The sequence below is a fragment of the Marmota flaviventris genome, chromosome 1 (genome assembly GCF_047511675.1).
Source record: "Marmota flaviventris isolate mMarFla1 chromosome 1, mMarFla1.hap1, whole genome shotgun sequence".
Taxonomy (NCBI): domain Eukaryota; kingdom Metazoa; phylum Chordata; class Mammalia; order Rodentia; family Sciuridae; genus Marmota; species Marmota flaviventris.
Window position 1 is genome coordinate 220,410,341 of NC_092498.1, and position 18,467 is coordinate 220,428,807.

The 18,467-nt window shown below is 62.9% G+C and overlaps 2 protein-coding genes across 2 annotated transcripts; one reads left to right on the forward strand and one right to left on the reverse strand.

Moving 5' to 3' along the window:
* Positions 1-854: 854 nt before the first annotated feature.
* Positions 855-5,069, forward strand: Prss57 (serine protease 57). The gene is made up of 5 exons (XM_027952613.2): positions 855-993; positions 1,237-1,390; positions 1,749-1,893; positions 3,185-3,448; positions 4,361-5,069. Exons 1-5 carry the CDS (start codon positions 915-917, stop codon positions 4,520-4,522), a joined length of 804 nt encoding a protein of 267 aa, XP_027808414.1. The 5' UTR covers positions 855-914; the 3' UTR covers positions 4,523-5,069.
* A 285-nt stretch (positions 5,070-5,354) lies between these two features.
* On the reverse strand, positions 5,355-10,856 carry Fstl3 (follistatin like 3). Its single transcript, XM_027952614.3, has 5 exons — positions 10,717-10,856; positions 9,364-9,549; positions 7,443-7,658; positions 6,609-6,836; positions 5,355-6,534 (listed from the first exon to the last, which is right to left on the reverse strand). Exons 1-5 carry the CDS (start codon positions 10,817-10,819, stop codon positions 6,482-6,484), a joined length of 786 nt encoding a protein of 261 aa, XP_027808415.1. The 5' UTR covers positions 10,820-10,856; the 3' UTR covers positions 5,355-6,481.
* Between the last annotated feature and the right edge of the window lie 7,611 nt (positions 10,857-18,467).

Below are 18,467 nucleotides of genomic sequence, written 5' to 3' on the forward strand. Positions count from 1 at the left end.
TCTCTCCCTCTCCTCCCTCTCTCTCTGTCTCTCTCCTCTCTCTCTCTCTCTCTCTTCCTACTGTCTCTCTCCTGTTTCTTTCTCCTGTCTCTCTCCTCCCTCCCTCTCTCTGACTCTGTCTCTCTCTGTCTCTCTCTCTCTCTCTTTCCTCCCTCCCTCCCTCTCTGTCTCTCTGCCCTCCGTCTCTGTCTCTCTCCTGTCTCTGACCCTGCCTCTGTGTCCTGTGTGGCTCACTGAGGGTGGCAGAGTGAAATGGCATGTCCACACCATGGAGATGGCCTCACTGCAGGGACCCCACCACTGCGATGGCCGTGACCTGCCGGTGGTGTCCCTTGGCACAGCCTGTGGCCCAGGACACCATCTGCACCTGCAGGATGTCACCCCAGGGGACCGCAGCCCCCTGTGCCCAGCCCCTGTGGTGTGACCAAGGTGGCACTGTCAGAGCCCTCCAGAGCACTGTCTTCTTGTCCTCCCAATCCTGAGGTCAGCTGAGGCTGCCAGTGGGGACATCGATGCTTGAGTGGCAGGAGCTCGGCCACACCCAGTCAGGGTCAGGTCAGCCTGTGGGGAGGGGACTGCTGGTGTCCTGGGTTGTGGCCCTGTGGGGGTGCAGAGAGCTCCAAGGTCCAGCAGCTCTGAGCCCGGTAAGCGGAGGCCTGGAGAGACCCGGAGCCGAGGCCCTGCAGCAGTCCTCGAGGACCAGAGTCCCCAGGGCCCGGCTCGCCTCAGGGCCAGCTTTGGCCTCTGTGCACGGAGGACAGCCAGGTTGCCCAGTTTCCCAGAAGCACCCAGCTGTGCCTGGGCGGTCCACGGCCTCCTGACCACAACCCACAGCCCTTTCCCCCCTTCCGGACCGTTGGGTGGGGGTGGGGCTGCAGCCCAGAGGTCTCTGTGGGAGAGGAGCCTGCCTGGCCATGGGGCCCAGGCTGGGGGACTGGGGGTGCCTGCTGCTGACCCTGGCCGCGGCCCTGACACTGCCTACCAGGGCCCCTGGTAAGGATCCTGACTCCCACCCCAGCCCCTCCGACTCCCGCAGGGGAGTCCCAGGTGGCCCTGCACCTGGCCGTGGCCCTGGGGCAGCCACTCAGCTGGGGATGGGACCCCAGGCTTACAGGGTCCCAAGGCCCCTGCAGACGCTCTCTCCTGCCCCTGTGTGTCTCTGCCTCTCCCCCACCCTGCCCTGTGCCCACCTGCCTGGTGCCCGGCCTGGCCCCTCACACAGCTGCCCCACTGCAGGCTCCCTGGGGGCGCAGATCATCGGGGGCCGTGAGGTGACTCCCCACTCCCGGCCCTACATGGCCTCTGTGAGCTTCGGGGGCCAGCACCACTGTGGGGGCTTCCTGCTCCGATCCCGCTGGGTGGTCTCCGCTGCCCACTGCTTCAGCCACAGGTGAGGTTCTTCCTGGCCAGCAGGGAGCCGGGCTCTGCAGGGACAGGGTGGACGCCACAGCTTGTCGGGGTCTCTCAGGACCCACACAGGCAGCAAGGAGAATGGGAGGAGGGGTGGCGGGGTGGTGAGGAGGCAGGGGGACGGTGACCCCACGGGGCTGCCATCATTGCTATCACCTGTGTCAGGTGGGGGCCGGACCACCAACATGCTAAGCACCATGCTCACTCTAAGTGTGTCCTAGCCAGGATTCTGACCGGTCCTGCAGCTCCTGAGATGTCACTGAGCTGAGGCCACAGGGCTAGGCCCCTTACTTGGAGGAGGGTCTCAGGCCCCTGTTCTGTCCTGCCACTCTCCATAGGGACCCCCGTGAGGCCCTGGTGGTGCTCGGGGCCCACACGCTGCGACCCCAGGAGCCCACCCGGCAGGTGTTCGGCATTGCGGCGGTGACCAGGCACCCCGACTACCAGCCGGCCACCCACGCCAACGACATCTGCCTGCTGCGGGTGAGCAGGGCGGCCACACCCAGTGTGACCTCTGGATTTGTGTTTTGTGGTGCTGGGGACCAAAGCCAAGGCCTCGCATGTGCCAGGCAAGAGGCCACCGCTGAGCCACTAGCACCCAATGAGGCGGAGGGGCCCTGTGAGCACCTGAGCCAGTCACCCCTCCTGGCCCGGCCACCTGGCTCCGCCTCCCACGTGCCCCTCCTCCCGGCCCTGGCGCAGGCTGGGCCGGCTCCGCTGCGTGGAGGAGGAGGGGGGATCTTTCCAGTATCAGCTCGGTGCCCTTCCCTGGCGTTTGGCAGCCCTCCCCTCACCTGTCCCCTGCTTCTGTCTGGCACCAGAGTCACCTGTACACCTGGGCCATTGCTTGATGCCTCCTCTGGACCTTGATGGCCACCCATGGTACAATCAGGCTCCATACTTGAAAGAGGGGATGGGTGAGGTCCAGGCTTCCATCAAAGACCGCAGCCTGCCCTGGGCTGCAGGGGCCCTTCCGTGGGAGTCCTGGGTGGACCCAGGTGACCCCAGGGCCTGGTATTCAGGGGGGAGCACACCCAACCTGCCCTGGACCTTCGAGACACCCGCCCGGGTCCGTGGACAGGTCCGTGGGCAGGTGTGGGGGCACCGTCCTTCCCTAGCCCATCAAGGAGGTCTGCACTCCCAGCTGCCACGGCCTGGGGGACCTGCTCACCCGACACCCCAGCGCCCTGCACCTGCCGCTCACGTTCGCTTGGCCCCTCTACAGATGGGGAAACTGAGGCAGGCCAGCAGTCGGCCATGAAGTGCCTGCAGCACCAAGGGGAGTGAGTCCCAGCCCAGGGTCTGCGCCACTGTCTGCCTCTGAGGATGGCAGCCCCTCAGTCCCAGCCGCCTCCCCGCTCTGTGCAGCCCCCGAGGACCTCTGTGGGCCACGGGCAGCTGCTGGGTTCTGGTTCTGGTTCTGGCAGGGTGCTGCGGCGGAGCCCGGGCCTCCCCCTTGGACCTGAGTGAGGAGGCTTCCCTGTGGAGGGAGGGTGGCCCCAGCAGGGCACCAGGAGGAGCCTCAGCAAACCTGCCCTGGCAGGAGGCGAGACAGGCTGGGGAACCGTCGGCCTGGTCCATGTTAACGGTGGACCCCGAGGGCACTGGGGAGCCACGGAGGGCTAAGAGCAGGAAGGAGGCGCAGGCTGGTGAGATGGAATCTGGTGGGCGGAGGCCCAGGGCACCTGCGGCGGCCCCAGACGGCCTCCTCGGGGCGCGGCGGTCCCAGGTCGGCGCGCCGTGGGCGGAGCCCTGAGTCGGCCTCTCCCCGCAGCTCAACGGCTCTGCGGTCCTCGGGCCTGCGGTGGGGCTGCTGCACCTGCCGCGGAGCGGCGCCAGGCCACCCGCGGCCGGGGCGCGCTGCCGGGTGGCCGGCTGGGGCTTCGTGTCGGACTTCGAAGAGCCCCCCCCAGGACTGATGGAGGCCGAGGTCCGTGTGCTGGGCCTGGACGTCTGCAATAGCTCCTGGAGGGGCCAGCTGAGCCCCCACATGCTCTGCACCCGCAGTGGGGACCGGCGGAGGCGGGGCTTCTGCTCGGTAAGTGCCCCCACCCACCCGCTTACGTAGGGCAAAGAGCCGCCGCCGGGGGTCAGGGCTGGGCAGGGGCGGCCTCGGGCCCCGGGCCCCGGTGCTGCGACCAGGAAGGGCGGGGCGTCCCCCGGGCCACCGGGGTGTGGTGCTGGGCTGTCGGGGTGCGCAGGCACGGAGCGGCCCTCCTTGTGCAGCCACAAGCAGTGTCCAGCAGGGGGCAGAGCAGGGCCACAGGAAGCCGCCCCTGCCCGACTCCTGGAAAACACGTGAACGCGGGCAGCTCTGGGGAAATGGCCGGGAGGGAGGGTCGTCAGCTCCAGGGAAGAGAGGCGTGGTGTAGACAGACTCCAGCGCCCACCAGCCTGAATCCAATGCAGGCAGCGCCACCTCATGTCTCTGGGCCGCACTGCTTCCAGCAGTGAAACCGCTACACTGGTAGTTCCTGCTTCATAGGGTCAGAGCTGAGTCCAGAGGGCAGTTAGGGTGGTTGGACCAGGGGAGATTTTAGGGTGGGTGTCCGGGAGGCCTCTCTGAGAAGAGCAGCGTGGAGATGAAATTTGAAGCCTTGAGGTCTGAGGGAAGGTATGCCAGGCAGAGATGGCTTAGAGGACTACTAAGTACATTCGGGCAGGTGGTGCACTGCACAAAGATCACAGACTCCACCGGACAAACAGGTCTCTAGGACGTGCAAATGTGGGAAGAGCCTGAGGCTGGTGTGGTTGCAGCCCAGAGTCAGGGGCAAGAAGGGCAGAGGGAGGGCAGGGTTGGGTCCTTGCGGCCTGGAAGGCAGAAGAGAGCACTAGGGAGCTGCTGAAAGGTTTTAAAGCAGGGTGTGTGGGGGGTGTGTGATTCACCTGCAGAGGCTCCTTTAGGGAAACGAGATCCACGGCCCCTTACCTCCCTTCTCCTTCACCCTAGGCGGACTCCGGAGGGCCTCTGGTGTGCAGGGGCCGGGCCCAAGGCCTCATCTCCTTCTCAGGCCTCTGGTGCGGTGACCCCAAGACCCCCGATGTGTACACACAGGTCTCTGCCTTCGTGGCCTGGATCTGGGGTGTGGTTCGGGGAGGCCGCCCCACCTAGGATTGCAGAGCACCGCCTGGGCGCTGCCTGAGCCACAGCCCTGCTGATGACCTGCCACTTGGACTGCAGCACCCCATGGCTGGACCCTGAGGCCCAGGCACTGGTTGTGGGGGATCTCTGCTGCAAATGAAGAGAGCAGAACCGAACCCAGTTGATGACTAGACACGTGGGCACCAGCCTCTGCCACGGACAGTTCCGGGGCCCGGACCAGCCAGTGTCTGTCTTGCCTGCAGTCCTTTCCATCCTTCCATGCCCCCCACGGACCTCTGAGGAGGTATCCGGCCCTCCCACCCTGGACCCCAGCACCCCTGCCGAGAAGACCGACAAGCCCACCAGTGTCCGGGTGGGGAAACTGAGGCTGGGAAACCTGGAGTGCTCTGAGGAGGGGTGGGGCTGCAGGGATGCTGGACAGGGGTCTCCCTATCTCAGGTGGGCCTGGCCTCCCAAGCCTTGCCCCCCGTCCTCTGATGACCACAGCAGGTGGCCGGTCACAGAAGGAGATTGCCCCAGGCTGTACAATCACATGGCTACTGCTGTTGCACCCCAACTCTGAGGCCGGGATTTGTTTTTGAACCCCCAGCCAGCTGGCTTCTTGGGGTCGTCCTGAGCTGTCTCGCACCCCTGCCTTCCCCACCCACAAAGGCCCCTTTTCTCCCTCCCCTCTCCTACTCAGTCCCTCCTGCTGCCCTCCATTGCTTGGAGGTGGAGCTGAGCCCAGGAACACAAGCCCAGGCTTCTCTGGATGCTCCCAGGACTCCACTAGTCACCCCCTCGCTGCGGGGCAGCACAAGACCCAGAGAGAGGAGGCGAAGGCAGGCCTGGACACCCCCAGTAGCCTTTCCAGTCTTTATTTCTTTGGTGAGGCAGAACCCAGGGTGGGGAAGGCCGCCCTGTGGGCTCAGTGGACCCCTGGCTCGGGGTGCTCACTGGAATTTGCAGCACAGCTCTCTGGGCTGGAGAAAGATGGGCAGGGCCTCACTGTCCACCTGGCCCTGGACCAGGGAGCTGGGCTCTCTGCCCACTGGTTTGCCTCTGGTCTCCAACACAGTCTGAGTGGAGGGTAGCAGCCTCAGGGACTGGCTCCAGAACTAGCTGGTGCGGCCACCCCCAGCCCAGCTGACAGGTGGCTAGAGGCTATTGGGGAACTGGGTCTAAAGCCCTGGCCAAGGCCTGCCACTGGGCAGCAGGAACCCAGCGCTGCCCAGGTCAGTCTTGGTCCCCACTCTTGGGGTAAGCTGGGGCTCGTGGTCCCCATCTGGTCATCCCTAAGTGGACAGCACATTGCAGGACACAGGACACAGTTCTGGGTGAGTGCTGGTGGCCCCACATCTGAGGCCATGGAATCTCACCAGTTGAACCTCTGGGAGGTGGTGGGCAGATGTGCCCGAGACAGGAGGCATGGATGGGACCCTGCTCAGGCAACATGCAGGGCATTTCTTACTGGGAGGCAGAGGTAGTGGGGAGGCAGGAACCTGTGGTTCTTGGGCTGGGAGGCCACCATGCCACTTTTTGGCCTTTTGCTTATCTGGTATGGGCACCTGCCCTGGGCCCCAGCGCCGGGCTTTGAGGCCAGCCTCCTCACCTCTGTCCTGGGGAGGGGAGGGCCGTGGAGCTTCTCACAAACCATTAGCAGGGGCCGCCAGTGCAGCGCGCTGGCGGTGTAACCGACAGGCATCTCCAAAGAAGCAGAAACGGGATCCTCTGGGCAGGTACCTAGGATAGGGGCTGGGCTTCCCCAGGAGGTCCCCTAACCTGATGCTGCGTCTCCAGGGCAGCCACATCCACTGGCCCTTTGGGAGGTCTCCTTCCCTCCGCCCTTCCAAGACATCTTCAGTGCGCTCTGGGATCCCCAAGAAATCCCCACTCAGGTTCAGTAGTCCGCGGGACATAAATTAGATTCTGCTGCTGTGACAATAAATAAGAGGGACGGCCTCGAACGCCAGGCGGTGCTGCTGCAGCTCACACGAAGTTCTCCTCCTCCGACTCGACCTCCGACTGCTCCTCGCGAGCGCCTGCAGGGCAGGGAGGAGCAGAGCTTGAGAGCTGCCAGCGCGGAGGTTGGCGTTCCCAACTGGCCCCGCCTCACCTGCGCAGCTTCCAGGGTGGCGAACGCCGATGGAGCGACCCAGGAAACACGTGGCCTGGCGCAGGTGGCACGAGGAGATATAGGTGACGTTGTTGTTGCCGCAAAGCTCTTGGCCGGGAATGGTAGGCGCCGGGCAGGGCGCGGATCGACACATCACGCAGTGCGCACTGCCGGTCTGGTCCACCACGCACGACTGGGGCCGTGGGCACACCACGTGCACGCAGGACTCTGCAGGCCAGACGCGAGGGAGGGTCAGGGGCGACACAGCTCCGAGAATCGCCGGATAGGCCCACAGCCTTGACCTCTCGGTACGCCCGGCCTGGCCCCTGAGGGCGCACGGCTCTCCACGCGAGTGTGCCCTGGGACTATACCGGGGGGCTCCCCCCACGAAACCTGTGAGACTGCATCCAGGACCAAGCTCTGCCCCTCTCGCCTCACCCACAGGCCGCCCCTTCTGTACCAGCATCAAGCTCCACCCCTCTCTACCCCCAAGCCCCGCTCTCCTGGTACCGACATCTGGTTCCGCCCCCTCTCGCCCCACTCCCATAAGCTCCGCCCTCTGGCTATAACCGGAGCCGCCGCTCTTCCCGAACCCCGCCCCCTCAGCCACCAAGTTCTGGCTCCACCCGCAGGTCCCAGTTTCTGGTTCCGTCTTCAACCCCGCCCCCTCTGGCAGCACGCGGGAGCCGCACTGCTTCTTGATTCAATTCCCGAGACGCGCGCTAGCGGATACCCAGCCCCATCCCGGTGTTGTGCGGCAGCGCCCCAGTACTCCACCGCAGGTCCGCGAGGCCCCGCCCTCCCCCAGGCCCCGCCCCGCCCCGCCCCGCCTACTTTGGCAGCGGCCGGGATACATGACGCGCAGGTCCGGGTGGCCTCGGCAGCGCGCGGCGCGCAGCTCGCACTCGTCGCGGTAGGTGGCGCCGTCCGAGCCGCAAACTTGCAGGCGCTCCGGGAGACCAGCGCAGTCTGGTGCGCACTCGCAGCGCGGGCGGCCCCCCAGCATGCGGCACGCCTTGCCGGGGCCACACTCCACGCCGTCACAGGAATCTGCGGGAAAGGACACGAGCTCTTGGGTCTGGGCGCCGCCCGGAAGGGTCCTCAGGTCCCTCATCCACGCTGCTGAAGGATAGCGGCAGGGCCTAGGGCCGCGGCGTGTCCCGATCCTGGTCGGGAGCACCGGGACGCGCCCGCCCGGCGTGGAGTCTGCGCGTGGACCTACTGGGGGACAGGGTTTGTTCTGCGCCTGGGCGGAGACTTGGTGAGGAGCTTGGCTCCACGTGGGCGGGCGGGGGTCTCTGCCGAGAATCTGGGGTCCAGTGGCCGAGCTCACTTCCCTCCGCAGCGAGGCCGACGTCTGTTCCCCGCTTTCTGCGCGTTTCGGGGAAGGCCTGCCGGGCAGCTGCATCAGCCCTGGAAGGGCCTCCACCCGGGGCCTGGCACGGATCGGAGGGCACTCGCAGATCTGTTCCTTCTGTGGCCAGGACCTCTCCAGGAGGTGTCAGTGAGGGCAGGTGTGATCCCGCCCGAGCCCAAAGAGCATTTCGTGGGGAAGGGGCCTCTCACAACCTCCTGAAACTGGGGCTCACTCCTGCAGCCCCATTTCTCAGGTCTGGCTAGGGTAAGCCTCGTAGCATCCTCCCTGAGGCCTGGTCAAGCTGTGAGGGGCGGGCGGACAGGAGCCGGGACCTGTAATGCACACCTGCCTGCCCCTTTCTGTTGCTTGGGTGTCTGGATCCTGAACTCTGAAGATCCCGGCCGCAGTTTCCCTATGCATAAAGGGGATGGGGATCCCACCTTACAGGGTGAGCCATCTTGCCCAGGACAATGGCCAGAGTCCCCTCTGGGCATCATCATGTAGGCTGCACCCGGGCACCTCCCACCCCGCCCACATGCACATCTGGAACCACTCCGGTGGCTTCAGAAGGGAAAGGGAAAGGGGCCAGGTTCCCATCTCAGGGCCAGATGAGGTTGTGGGGACAGAGTTCTGGGCCATTTCGTGCCCAGGTCAGGCACTTTCTGAAGTCTGTTCTCCAGAAGCCAGAGGCAGGGAGTCTGGAGAGCTTCGGGTGGGAATGAGTTCAGGACCACCCAGCCAGGCTGATCTGGGATTGATCACTTCTGAGGCCCCCAGTCTGAGCTCCCCGGCTTGGCCTTCAGGTCTGCAGCCCTGTGCCCCCCTCCTCCCAGCTCCCTGGCTGACTCTGGACCATGGGCTCTGCCCAGCGGACTCCTCCTCACGCTGCAGAACCCAGCTCTGACGCACACTTCTTCACATCCTGCCCTGGAACCCTCTCTGGGCTCCTGCAACTTCAGCCTGACCACTGGGGACTAGGAAGGTCCTCCAACCAGCCCATCCTCCAAGGCAGAGGACTCTGGACTCTTTCATTCTGCTCATGATGTGATGTGGGGGGCAAGATTTCTTAGAGCAAGGTCCAGAGGTACAAGCCTATTGAACATGCATAGTCGGTGGCATTAAGGGCCCTGTGTGGGCTCTGGGAACCAGCTCTCCAGGAGCTAGGTGTGAGCCAAGTGGCCTCTGCCATTTGGGGGGTGGGTGGCAGAGCCATTCAAACTGAAGGCCCTGGGATGAAGCTGGGAATCTCCTGGGTGCACCCCACCCCTCAGGCCTGCATCCTGCAGTGACAGGAATCTTGCTCCTGACATCCCCCTGTCAACCATGGTGGCTCTTCTTGCTGCTTCTGGGCTGAGCCGCAGTGCCCTGCCCCTGGCCCTAGCATTGCTGGGGGCTCACCTCTGCAGGGCAGACAGTGGACGAGGCCTAGGAATCCCAGGAGGCTGATCTTGTTCCCTGGGTGGGTGAAGTTGGACCAAGCAGTGTCGATGCTGCCAGAAGCGCAGCACTCAGCCTGGCTCACGTCAGTCCTCAGCACCAGGCTGCAGGTGGCCTCCTGGCCCTGCTGGAGCCAGCAGACACCCCCTGTGGGAGAGGGGACACTGCCTGCAGGCCCTCCTGACAGCCAGCCTCTGCCCCACCACTGGGACACATACTGCCATGCTCCACGGCTCCGGAGTGCAGAGAGCACATGGATGCACACCCAGGCTTGGCCCCTTTGGGGGTCCCTCCTTTCTGAGCCCCACCCCCACTTCTGTACCACCAGCCCTGACTCTCCTCCCGAAGGCCTGGGAACTGGCCTCCCGCCCAACCAGTCAAATGCCAGGCACTGGACAAGTCAGGGTGAGTGGGCCTGCAGCCCTTCTCCCGCCTCTGCCCTCTGTCTAGACAGCGCCCGAGGGCACAGAGCCCCTGGCTTGGCAGCCCCCCCTCGCCTGGCCCGCCTCTTACTCACTCCAACTTAGGAACATTCTCCCGGCATGAGCTCACCGGCTCCCCAGGGGACAAGGCCTTCGGGGAGGGGGCTTGCTCTCCCCTCCACCAGGCTGGGGTGAGGCTGCTGCGGGTGGGGTGGGAGGGTGGGAGGCAGAAGGCCATTGCCCCCCTCCCGAAACAGGGGCTCCAGAGGTTGCAGCCCCCATCCCAGAACTGTCTGTGGCTTCCAGACACACCGAGTGCCTCTCAGGGACCGGCTCCGAGAGCCCAGCACCTCAACACCCGTCTTACAAAAGGGGAAACGGAGTCCAGGAGTGAGGGTGTCGTGGCCCAGCCCTCCCAGCCAGTGGCAGGTATGAGGGTCCCAAGACCCACCCCGTCTGGGGAAGATCTGCAACCCAGCTGGAGTTCTGGGTACGGTGGCCAGGCCACCCAGTTGCCTCTCTCGGGCATCTGGACCCACCCTGATGATTCACTTCCCATCCTGGCTTGGCCACTTAAGGCTTTGTGACCCTGAGCCTCAGTTTCCCCATCTGGAAAACGGGGGTGGTAAGAGCACCCACACACTGGCTGTTCTGAGGATTTGGGGATACAGAGGTAGACGCTGAGTGCTCAATAAATGGCAGTGGGTGTGCTGGCCAACCTCAGCTCTGCTGGCCCTGGGATTGCCCTCTTCAGACCTTTGGCCTGGGGAACCGGGCGCCAGCCTGCTGTCGGACACCCCTGGCCCAGCTGCCGCGCCCCAGCATCGCAGCCGCATTCCCCAGGCCCACGTGGGTGGCCGCCCCGCCCGCCCCTTCCGGCCGCCCCACTCACCGGGCGCGGGGTCCCCCGAGCCCACGTAGCCCACGAAGCCCACGGCCCAGGCCAGGGCCCCCCAGGGCAGTGGCCACAGCGGCCCCTGCGCCCCGGGACGCATGGCGAACAGAGAGCTAGGCGCCGACTTGCAGCGCGGGGCGGGCGCTTGTTATAAAGGTCCCGCGGCCCGCAGGCGGGGCCGGCGGCGGGGCGGGGCGCGGCGCGGGTGGCGGGGACCGGACGTGTCCCGCGCGGTGCAGGGCCGGGCCTGCCTGGGGTGGCAACTGGGGGAGGGCCCAGGTCCCATCTGGGAGCCAGAGAGTTGGTCTGGGAAGATACGGGTGTAGCGGGGGTCAGGGGACAGATTTCCTATGACGTGAATTGGAGGTGGTAACCGGTGGCAGCCTCCAGGTGTCTGGTCAGGCTGGGGAGGCTTTGGTTGCATGGCTATGGCTCTGAACTACAGGTTCAGGTCTGGGGAGCTGGACACCACCTTGGGATTGGCAAGAGGGTGCCTTCAGAGCCTAAGCGTGACTTGGACAGTTTCTGCTCTGTTCACACCTGCCATCTACCCACCACCTGGCCACTGACCAGTAGACACACCAGCAAGTAATTAGGGGAAGGACAGGTGGAGGGGTGCAGCAGGAGAGATCCCCAGACAGTTGCTCCCAGAACAAGAGGACAGCAGTGGCCTTCTCACCAGGGTCCACAGCTTCTGGGCCACTGCTGGTGCCAACCCCGGGCCAGTAGCAGCGCAGGCCACACAGTCACATTGGTAGGTTTTAGAGGGTCTTCCCGCCCTCCCAGGTGGCCTGAGCAGAGGTGCTCCTTACCATTCTTTTTGGAGCTGATTCCGTCTAGTGTGGGGGCACTCCAGGTGGTCAGGACACCCCTCAAGTGTGTGTGGGTTCTGTGGAGTCCCCTGTGCTTCTGAGATAATTAGTGGCAGCAGGAGAGACCCTGCTGGAGTCCCTCCAGATCATGCAGACCAGTAGCCTGACCTATGGCTGGGAGAGTGTGAGCGCTCTCAAGGACAATAAAAAGCTGAGTCTCCTCGGCCTCCATTCCTGCTTTCTCCCCCTCCTCCAGTGGGGAAACTGAGGCTCCCTGGAGCCATAGGACAAGTCTGTCCTGCCTTCAGAGCTCTGCCACCACCAGGAGCCACGCCCAGACCCTGGCGCAGGCCTGAGCTGCCCATCCTGATTGCTGTCCCCTAGCCGGTGGCCAAGGGCCAAGTTTCTGCCCTAGTGCAGACATACCCTCCTGTTCTGACCTGGCCCTGGCCTCTGGCAGTCCCCCAGAGATTCTCTGAGGCTGGGGAGTGGGCAGGGATGGGACCCTGTGTTCTCACTGAGGGTGTGTGGGGGCTGGACAGTGTGACCATGGCCGAGACCTGACCCTGCTAGGGCTCTGCCATCTGAGCTGGGCAAATCAAAGGGTCATTGTCTGGTTGGCGTGGGTTCAGGGCCCCTCCAGCCTGCTCTCTGGCCTGGTGTACTGGGACCTCGAGCAAGTGGGGGACCCCTCCTCCTGAGACCCTCGTGCCAGACACCTTTGCTCTCCCCCGTTCTGCCCTTCTCTTTAAGCCTCCGCGTCCTCGCCAGCCTCCCCCTGCCTCCCACTTCCTACCCTACTCTGTAGACCCTCCTCGGCTCAGACGCCAGGCACGACTCCCTGTGCCTCTGCGCACCTTCCAGGCTTCTCTCCCCCCGGCCTGACCAGCAACTGGACAGTACAGGGCCTGGCAGATGCTGGGAGGGCACCTGAAGCTGGAGGTGCCCCGACTGCTGAGGGAGATCAGCAGGGACGCTGAGACCTGAGAGCTGGGCCGGGCACAGAAGGGATGGAGGAGCAGCTGCAACTCAGAGAAGCGCCACCCGAGGGCAGTGGGCAGCACAGCTGCAGGAGGACATCAGGCCAGACCCTGACCCCGAGGCCCTGAGGCGCTCTGCTGGAATTGGGTTCAGGACCTTCAGGAGAAGAGGGTTTCCCAGATTGCCCAGGTGGGCCTCATGTCACTGAGGGTCCTCAAAGTAGACATCCTTTCTGCTGGGGTGAGAGACGTGGGGCAGAGAGGTCTTGGCAGCCATCGCTGGAAGCGATAGTGGAAGAAGGGACCTCAGACCCGAGTGTGGGTGGCCTCTGAGACTGGAAGAGCTGTGGAGCAGCCCCCGGGGAGCTACTGAAGGGACACGGCTCTGCCAATGGTCACTAGCAGCTGGTTCTCAGCCAGCCTGACCACTGTGGGACTTCTGCCTCCACCGCTGTGAGCAGCCCACCGTGGCTGCTTGGGGACAGCAGGAGGCTCTGGGCCTCTGGCTGCAGGATCCATCTGCAAAGTGGGCACAGACCCCAGGACCCGAGGTTTCTGCCAGACCCAGGCAGTGGCTGGTACACAGGGGGCATGGCCTGAACCTAGGCTCCTGTCCACTGCAACACTGGGAGGGAGTCTCTTTCCTGGAGTCTCCCAGCCCCACTGAGCTGGGACTGGTGTCAGTTCTAGGTAAGTGAGGTCCTAGGACCTGTGTGCTGAACTGGGGACAGGCCTTCCCTGCTCTAGACTGGATGGCGGTGTCCAGCCCTCTTGTTCCCAGACCACATTTCTCCTTTGGAGCATCACCTCCCGCAGTCCAGCCAAGTGCGCCAAGGGTCGGCATCCACTCAGGCTCTACCAATTCGTGAGGAGCCCCCTAGAACTTTTGCTGGCAAAGGGATATCCACTTCCTGCTGGGTTGCAGCTGGCTCCTGCCAGTGGTGAGGAAGAGGGCAGCCCAGCCAGACTCAGAGCTTCTAGGAGCCCCAGCAAGTCCCTGTGATATTCGAGGACCTGGATCCAGCTATGCCTGAACTCCTCCACAATAATATGAAACCACTTTAAACTGAGTTTTGGTCACTAGCAGCTGAGGAAAGCACCTTTCCAATAAATCAACTTACATTTTATTCAAGCAGGACTCATAGGACCCAGAGCAGCAGGGGTTGTAGGAGCCACACTCTTACGTCCCCACCGCTGCCTCCAGGGTGTGGGTCATGGTACCACGTTCCTCAAGCCAGAGGACACCTGTGGTGGACTCCACAGGAGTTCATGATCAGCAGCCCCTAAATGGGAGCCCAAAGCCGCTGGTGATGGGGCCCATGATGCTGATGGCCATGGGGCCAGTGCAGGGACATCCTGGAGGGGCCAGGCCTTGTCTTGTCACAGATGTCCCAAGCTGTAACAGTACCTGTGGCTCCCAGGGCCACAAGGTGGAGCCGAGGTTGTTCAGCGCCAGTTCAAGACCCTGCTGCTGGGCCTGCACAGTCCAGCCCTTTCCGCAGTAACTCTTCCACCCAAGCCCCAACTGTCCTCACCACACCCCTGCTGCTTCCTCTCTGTGATGGAGGACCCAGTTTGAACAAGAATCAGGTAATCCTGCTGGTCCCAGGGGACAGGGCCCACCCTTAGTGCTGATGTCCACAGCCGGCCACAGTGCCATCAGTCACTCCTGTCCCTAGTCTTGGTGTGGAGGCCATAGGACCCAGCTTTGGCTGGTGGCAGTGTGCAGACCATGTCTTCTGTGACCCTGAGGTGGCCAGTATCAGTTTGCTGTTTGCTGCTGTAACATGCTGCAAGCCCAGCAACTGAAAACAGCACAGATCCACTGGCCTCCAGTTTAGGAGCTCAGAATTCCACCCAGGTCTCCCTGGGCTAAAATTAAGTGCATTAGGGACCTTCTTTCCTCCATCAGTGCTGAGTAGAGTACGGTTTGGGGTGTCCCTGCCAGGACAAGGGGTGCAGAGCCCCCACCTTCTATCCCAGGAGACAGCTGAAGTCAGGCCCATAAGCTGCCTTCTTGGGTGGGCCTTAGTTTCCCAAGAAATGGGAAACAGTTGTCTTTCAGCCCAGGACAACCAGGAACAGAGAAGGTGCAGGTGGCACGTGGAGTATGCAGTGGTGTGTGCAGTGAGGCCTACTGTGGTGTATGTGGTGGTGTATGCAGTGAGGCCTACTGTGGGGTATGCAGTGGTGGATGCAGTGAGGCCTACTGTGGGGTATGCAGTGGGGCCTACTGTGGTGTATACAGTGGGGCCTGCCTACTGCGGTGGATGCAGTGGTGGATGCAGTGGGGCCTACTGTGGTATATGCAGTGGGGCATACTGGGGTGTATGCAGTGAGGCCTACTGTGGTGGATGCAGTGTGTATGCAGTGGGGCCTACTGTGGTATATGCAGTGGTGTATACAATGGGGCCTACTGTGGTGTATGCAGTGGGGCCTACTGTGGTGTATGCAGTGGTGTATGCAGTGGGGCCTACTGTGGTGTATGCAGTGAGGCCTACTGGAGTGTATGCAGTGGGGCCTACAGGGGTGGATGCAGTGGTGGATGCAGTGGGGCCTACTGTGGTAGATGCAGTGGGGCCTACTGTGGTGGATGCAGTGAGGCCTACTGTGGTATATGCAGTGGTGTATGCAGTGAGGCCTACTGGGGTGGATGCAGTGGGGGCTACTGGGGTGGATGCAGTGGGGGCTACTGGGGTGGATGCAGTGAGGCCTACTGTGGTGGATGCAGTGAGGCCTACTGTGGTATATGCAGTGGTGTATGCAGTGGGGCCTACTGTGGTGTATGCAGTGAGGCCTACTGGGGTGGATGCAGGGGGGGCTACTGGGGTGGATGAAGTGGGGCCTACTGGGGTGGATGCAGTGGGGCCTACTGGGGTGGATGCAGTGATGCCTACTGGGGTGGATGCAGTGGGGCCTACTGGGGTGGATGCAGTGGGGCCTACTGGGGTGAATGCAGTGAGACCTACTGTGGTGTATGCAGTGAGGCCTACTGTGGTATATGCAGTGGTGTATGCAGTGGGGCCTACTGTGGTGTATGCAGTGGGGCCTACTGGGGTGGACGCAGTGGGGCCTACTGGGGTGGACGCAGTGGGGCCTACTGGGGTGGACGCAGTGGGGCCTACTGGGGTGAATGCAGTGAGACCTACTGGGGTGGACGCAGTGGGGCCTACTGGGGTGAATGCAGTGAGGCCTACTGGGGTGGATGCAGTCGGGTGTACTGGGGTGGCTGGATGCAGTGGGGCCTACTGTGGTGTATGCAGTGGGGGCTACTGGGATGGATGCAGTGGGGCCTACTGGGGTGGACGCAGTGGGGCCTACTGGGGTGTATGCAGTGGGGGCTACTGGGGTGGATGCAGTGGGGCCTACTGGGGTGGATGCAGTGGGGCCTACTGGGGTGAATGCAGTGGGGCCTACTGGGGTGGATGCATTGGGGCCTACTGGGGTGGATGCAGTGGGGGCTACTGGGGTGGATGCAGTGGGGCCTACTGGGGTGTATGCTGTGGGGCCTACTCAGATGGATGCATTGGGGCCTACTGGGGTGGATGCAGTGGGGGCTACTGGGGTGGATGCAGTGGGGCTACTGGGGTGGATGCAGTGAGACCTACTGGGGTGTATGCAGTGGGGCCTACTGTGGTGTATGCAGTGGGGGCTACCGGGGTGAATGAAGTGAGACCTACTGGGGTGGATGCAGTGAGGCCTACTGTGGTGGATGCAGTGGGGCCTACTGTGGTGTATGCTGTGGGACCTACTGGGGTGGATGCATTGGGGCCTACTGGGGTGGATGCATTGGGGCCTACTGGGATGGATGCAGTGAGGGCTACTGGGGTGGATGCAGTGGGGCCTACTTTGGTGGATGCATTGGGGCCTACTGGGGTGGATGCAGTGGGGGCTACTGGGGTGGATGCAGTGGGGCTACTGGGGTGGATGCAGTGAGGCCTACTGGGGTGGATGCAGTGGGGCCTACTTTGGTGGATGCAGTGGGGCCTACTGGGGTGGATGCAGTGGTGGATGCAGTGAGGCCCCACTGTCAGGCCGCTGTCAGGCCCCTCCCTGTTCCTGTGGCCTGTTTTGAAGCTTCCTTCTCTCATCTTTGGGTCTTGAGTGTTTGTGGGACGAGGCTCGAATGGGAAGGCAACTCACTAGGAGTTCAGGTCCTGTCCTGAGCCCCAGCCCTGCAGTTCATGGCCCAGGAGTGTCCCTGATGACAAGAGCATGGAGAGGCTGTGCCCAGCCTGCAGACACAGATGACGGGTGTTCTGAGGTGGGGGTGTGCCCATACAGTAGGAGCAAATTCAGCCAAGGGTTCCCCGGGTCCCAGAGGCACACCCATGCATTTGAGATGAGGAGCAGCAAAGCCATCCCAAGTGCTTCCACTCAGACACAGTCCCAGAGAAACATGGCAGATGGTGGGCAGCTGGCCACAGGCACCGGGCGTGGGCCCTTTGTACTTTCTTGCAACTTTTCTGCAAGTTGGAAATTATTTCAATAAAGTCAGCAACGCTCTAGTGTCGTGGAGCTGAAAGACTCCAGGTGCCCCGACCCGCGCGGGCCTCCCAGCCCCCCTCTGACATCTTACTCCCTGGGCTTCAGCAAGCAGGAGGATGGGCGGTGGACCTGCACAGCCGGGATCTCAGACCACCTCTGGGGTGGGGATGTGCAGGCTTCAGCTCCCAGCCTGGGTCTGGTGCAGGTGGCTTAAGGGTCCCCCTGAGCTGAGCTCAAAGTCTGAAGCCCCTTGCTGGGTGTGCTTATCTCCATGCAAGAAAAACAAAGCAAACAGAAACCCGGCTGAACCACCACCAAACCCCACCCAGGGAAGACGCACCCACAGTCAGACCAAAACCACAAGCCAAAAAATCACTTGAACAAGTTAAAAATAAGCAAAAGCCACAAAACTGAAGTCTCAACAAAGTAAAAAACAAAAAGACAAATGAAATGAGAAATCAAAAACTTGCCAATAAGTGCTGCAAATACAAGTGAAAATGGAAACAGAGACTTCATTCAACTTGTGTAATTAAAGGTCACAACGCAAACTCTCAACTATGGTCGGGTCGGGTGTTCCGGCCCTGCGGGGACGCTGCGGAAGGACAGGAGACCTCTGCCCTGGGAATCCCCGGTGCTCCCTCCGAGCCTGTCTCATCTGCAGCCGGGAGGCCTAACTAGGAGGCTGGCTGGTTACCAGAGGGCACCTGCCGGCGGGAGCCTCCACTTCTGGGTCCCAGGCGGCAGGCCAGGGTTGACTTGCCAGGAATTGGGGGCGGGGGCAGTTCCATACACCTGGTGACCTGAGCTAGTGCTACCCCCTCATTTGTGCAGCGGGATCTTAGGGTCTCCACATGTTGGGGCCTTGGAGAGGATTCGATGCCAGGCAGGACGCACGACGGACCCTCAGTTTTACAGCACTTGTGTTCCCAGTGAGGCCCCAGGAAGCCACCTGGGCCCCGCATGGGAGGCTCTCACTGATTCAGAATCTGTGGGGCCCCTCCTGTGTGATGGGATGGGCCCTAAATGTTGGGAGATGTCCTTCCTACCCAGGAAGGAAGAGGGCTCTGCGCTGCAGATGCCATGCGGTGGAGCTCCCTGGGAGCCCCTGAGAAGCTAGGAAAGGGACCTGGGAAGGGCAGGCTGCACCAAGGCCCGTTCTGACCACCCAACAGGGCCCCTGAGGACCAAGGAGGACGAAGGTGTCCATGTACCCTTCCAGGCAGGCTCTGCCATCTGCTCCGGGACCTCAAGCCACTTGCCCAATTGCAGCCAGTGGATGGTTGGTGGAAGCTGAATTGGGACCCACAGCCTGAAGGCCTCACCACTGTAGGGTGCCACATGGGCAGGGCCTCAGAAACTTCTGATTAATGTGTGCTGGTGTGAAATGACCCTGGAGCCCGGCATGCCAGGCCTGGTTTGGAGCTTAAGACCTCCCAGCCTTGGTCCTGGAGAGGTAGCTGGAGTCCCG

What these genes read in the sequence shown, in the direction of transcription:
- Prss57 (XM_027952613.2), top strand. Translation starts at nt 915, where the DNA reads ATGGGGCCCAGGCTGGGGGACTGGGGGTGCCTGCTGCTGACCCTGGCC. An exon ending in ACGACATCTGCCTGCTGCGG is followed by an intron (nt 1,894 to 3,184) that starts GTGAGCAGGGCG and finishes CTCTCCCCGCAG; the next exon opens with CTCAACGGCTCTGCGGTCCT. An exon ending in GGAGGCGGGGCTTCTGCTCG is followed by an intron (nt 3,449 to 4,360) that starts GTAAGTGCCCCC and finishes CCTTCACCCTAG; the next exon opens with GCGGACTCCGGAGGGCCTCT.
- Fstl3 (XM_027952614.3), bottom strand. Translation starts at nt 10,819, where the DNA reads ATGCGTCCCGGGGCGCAGGGGCCGCTGTGGCCACTGCCCTGGGGGGCC. An exon ending in GTATCCCGGCCGCTGCCAAA is followed by an intron (nt 6,837 to 7,442) that starts GTAGGCGGGGCG and finishes TCTGGCCTGCAG; the next exon opens with AGTCCTGCGTGCACGTGGTG. An exon ending in CCACCCTGGAAGCTGCGCAG is followed by an intron (nt 6,535 to 6,608) that starts GTGAGGCGGGGC and finishes CCTGCCCTGCAG; the next exon opens with GCGCTCGCGAGGAGCAGTCG.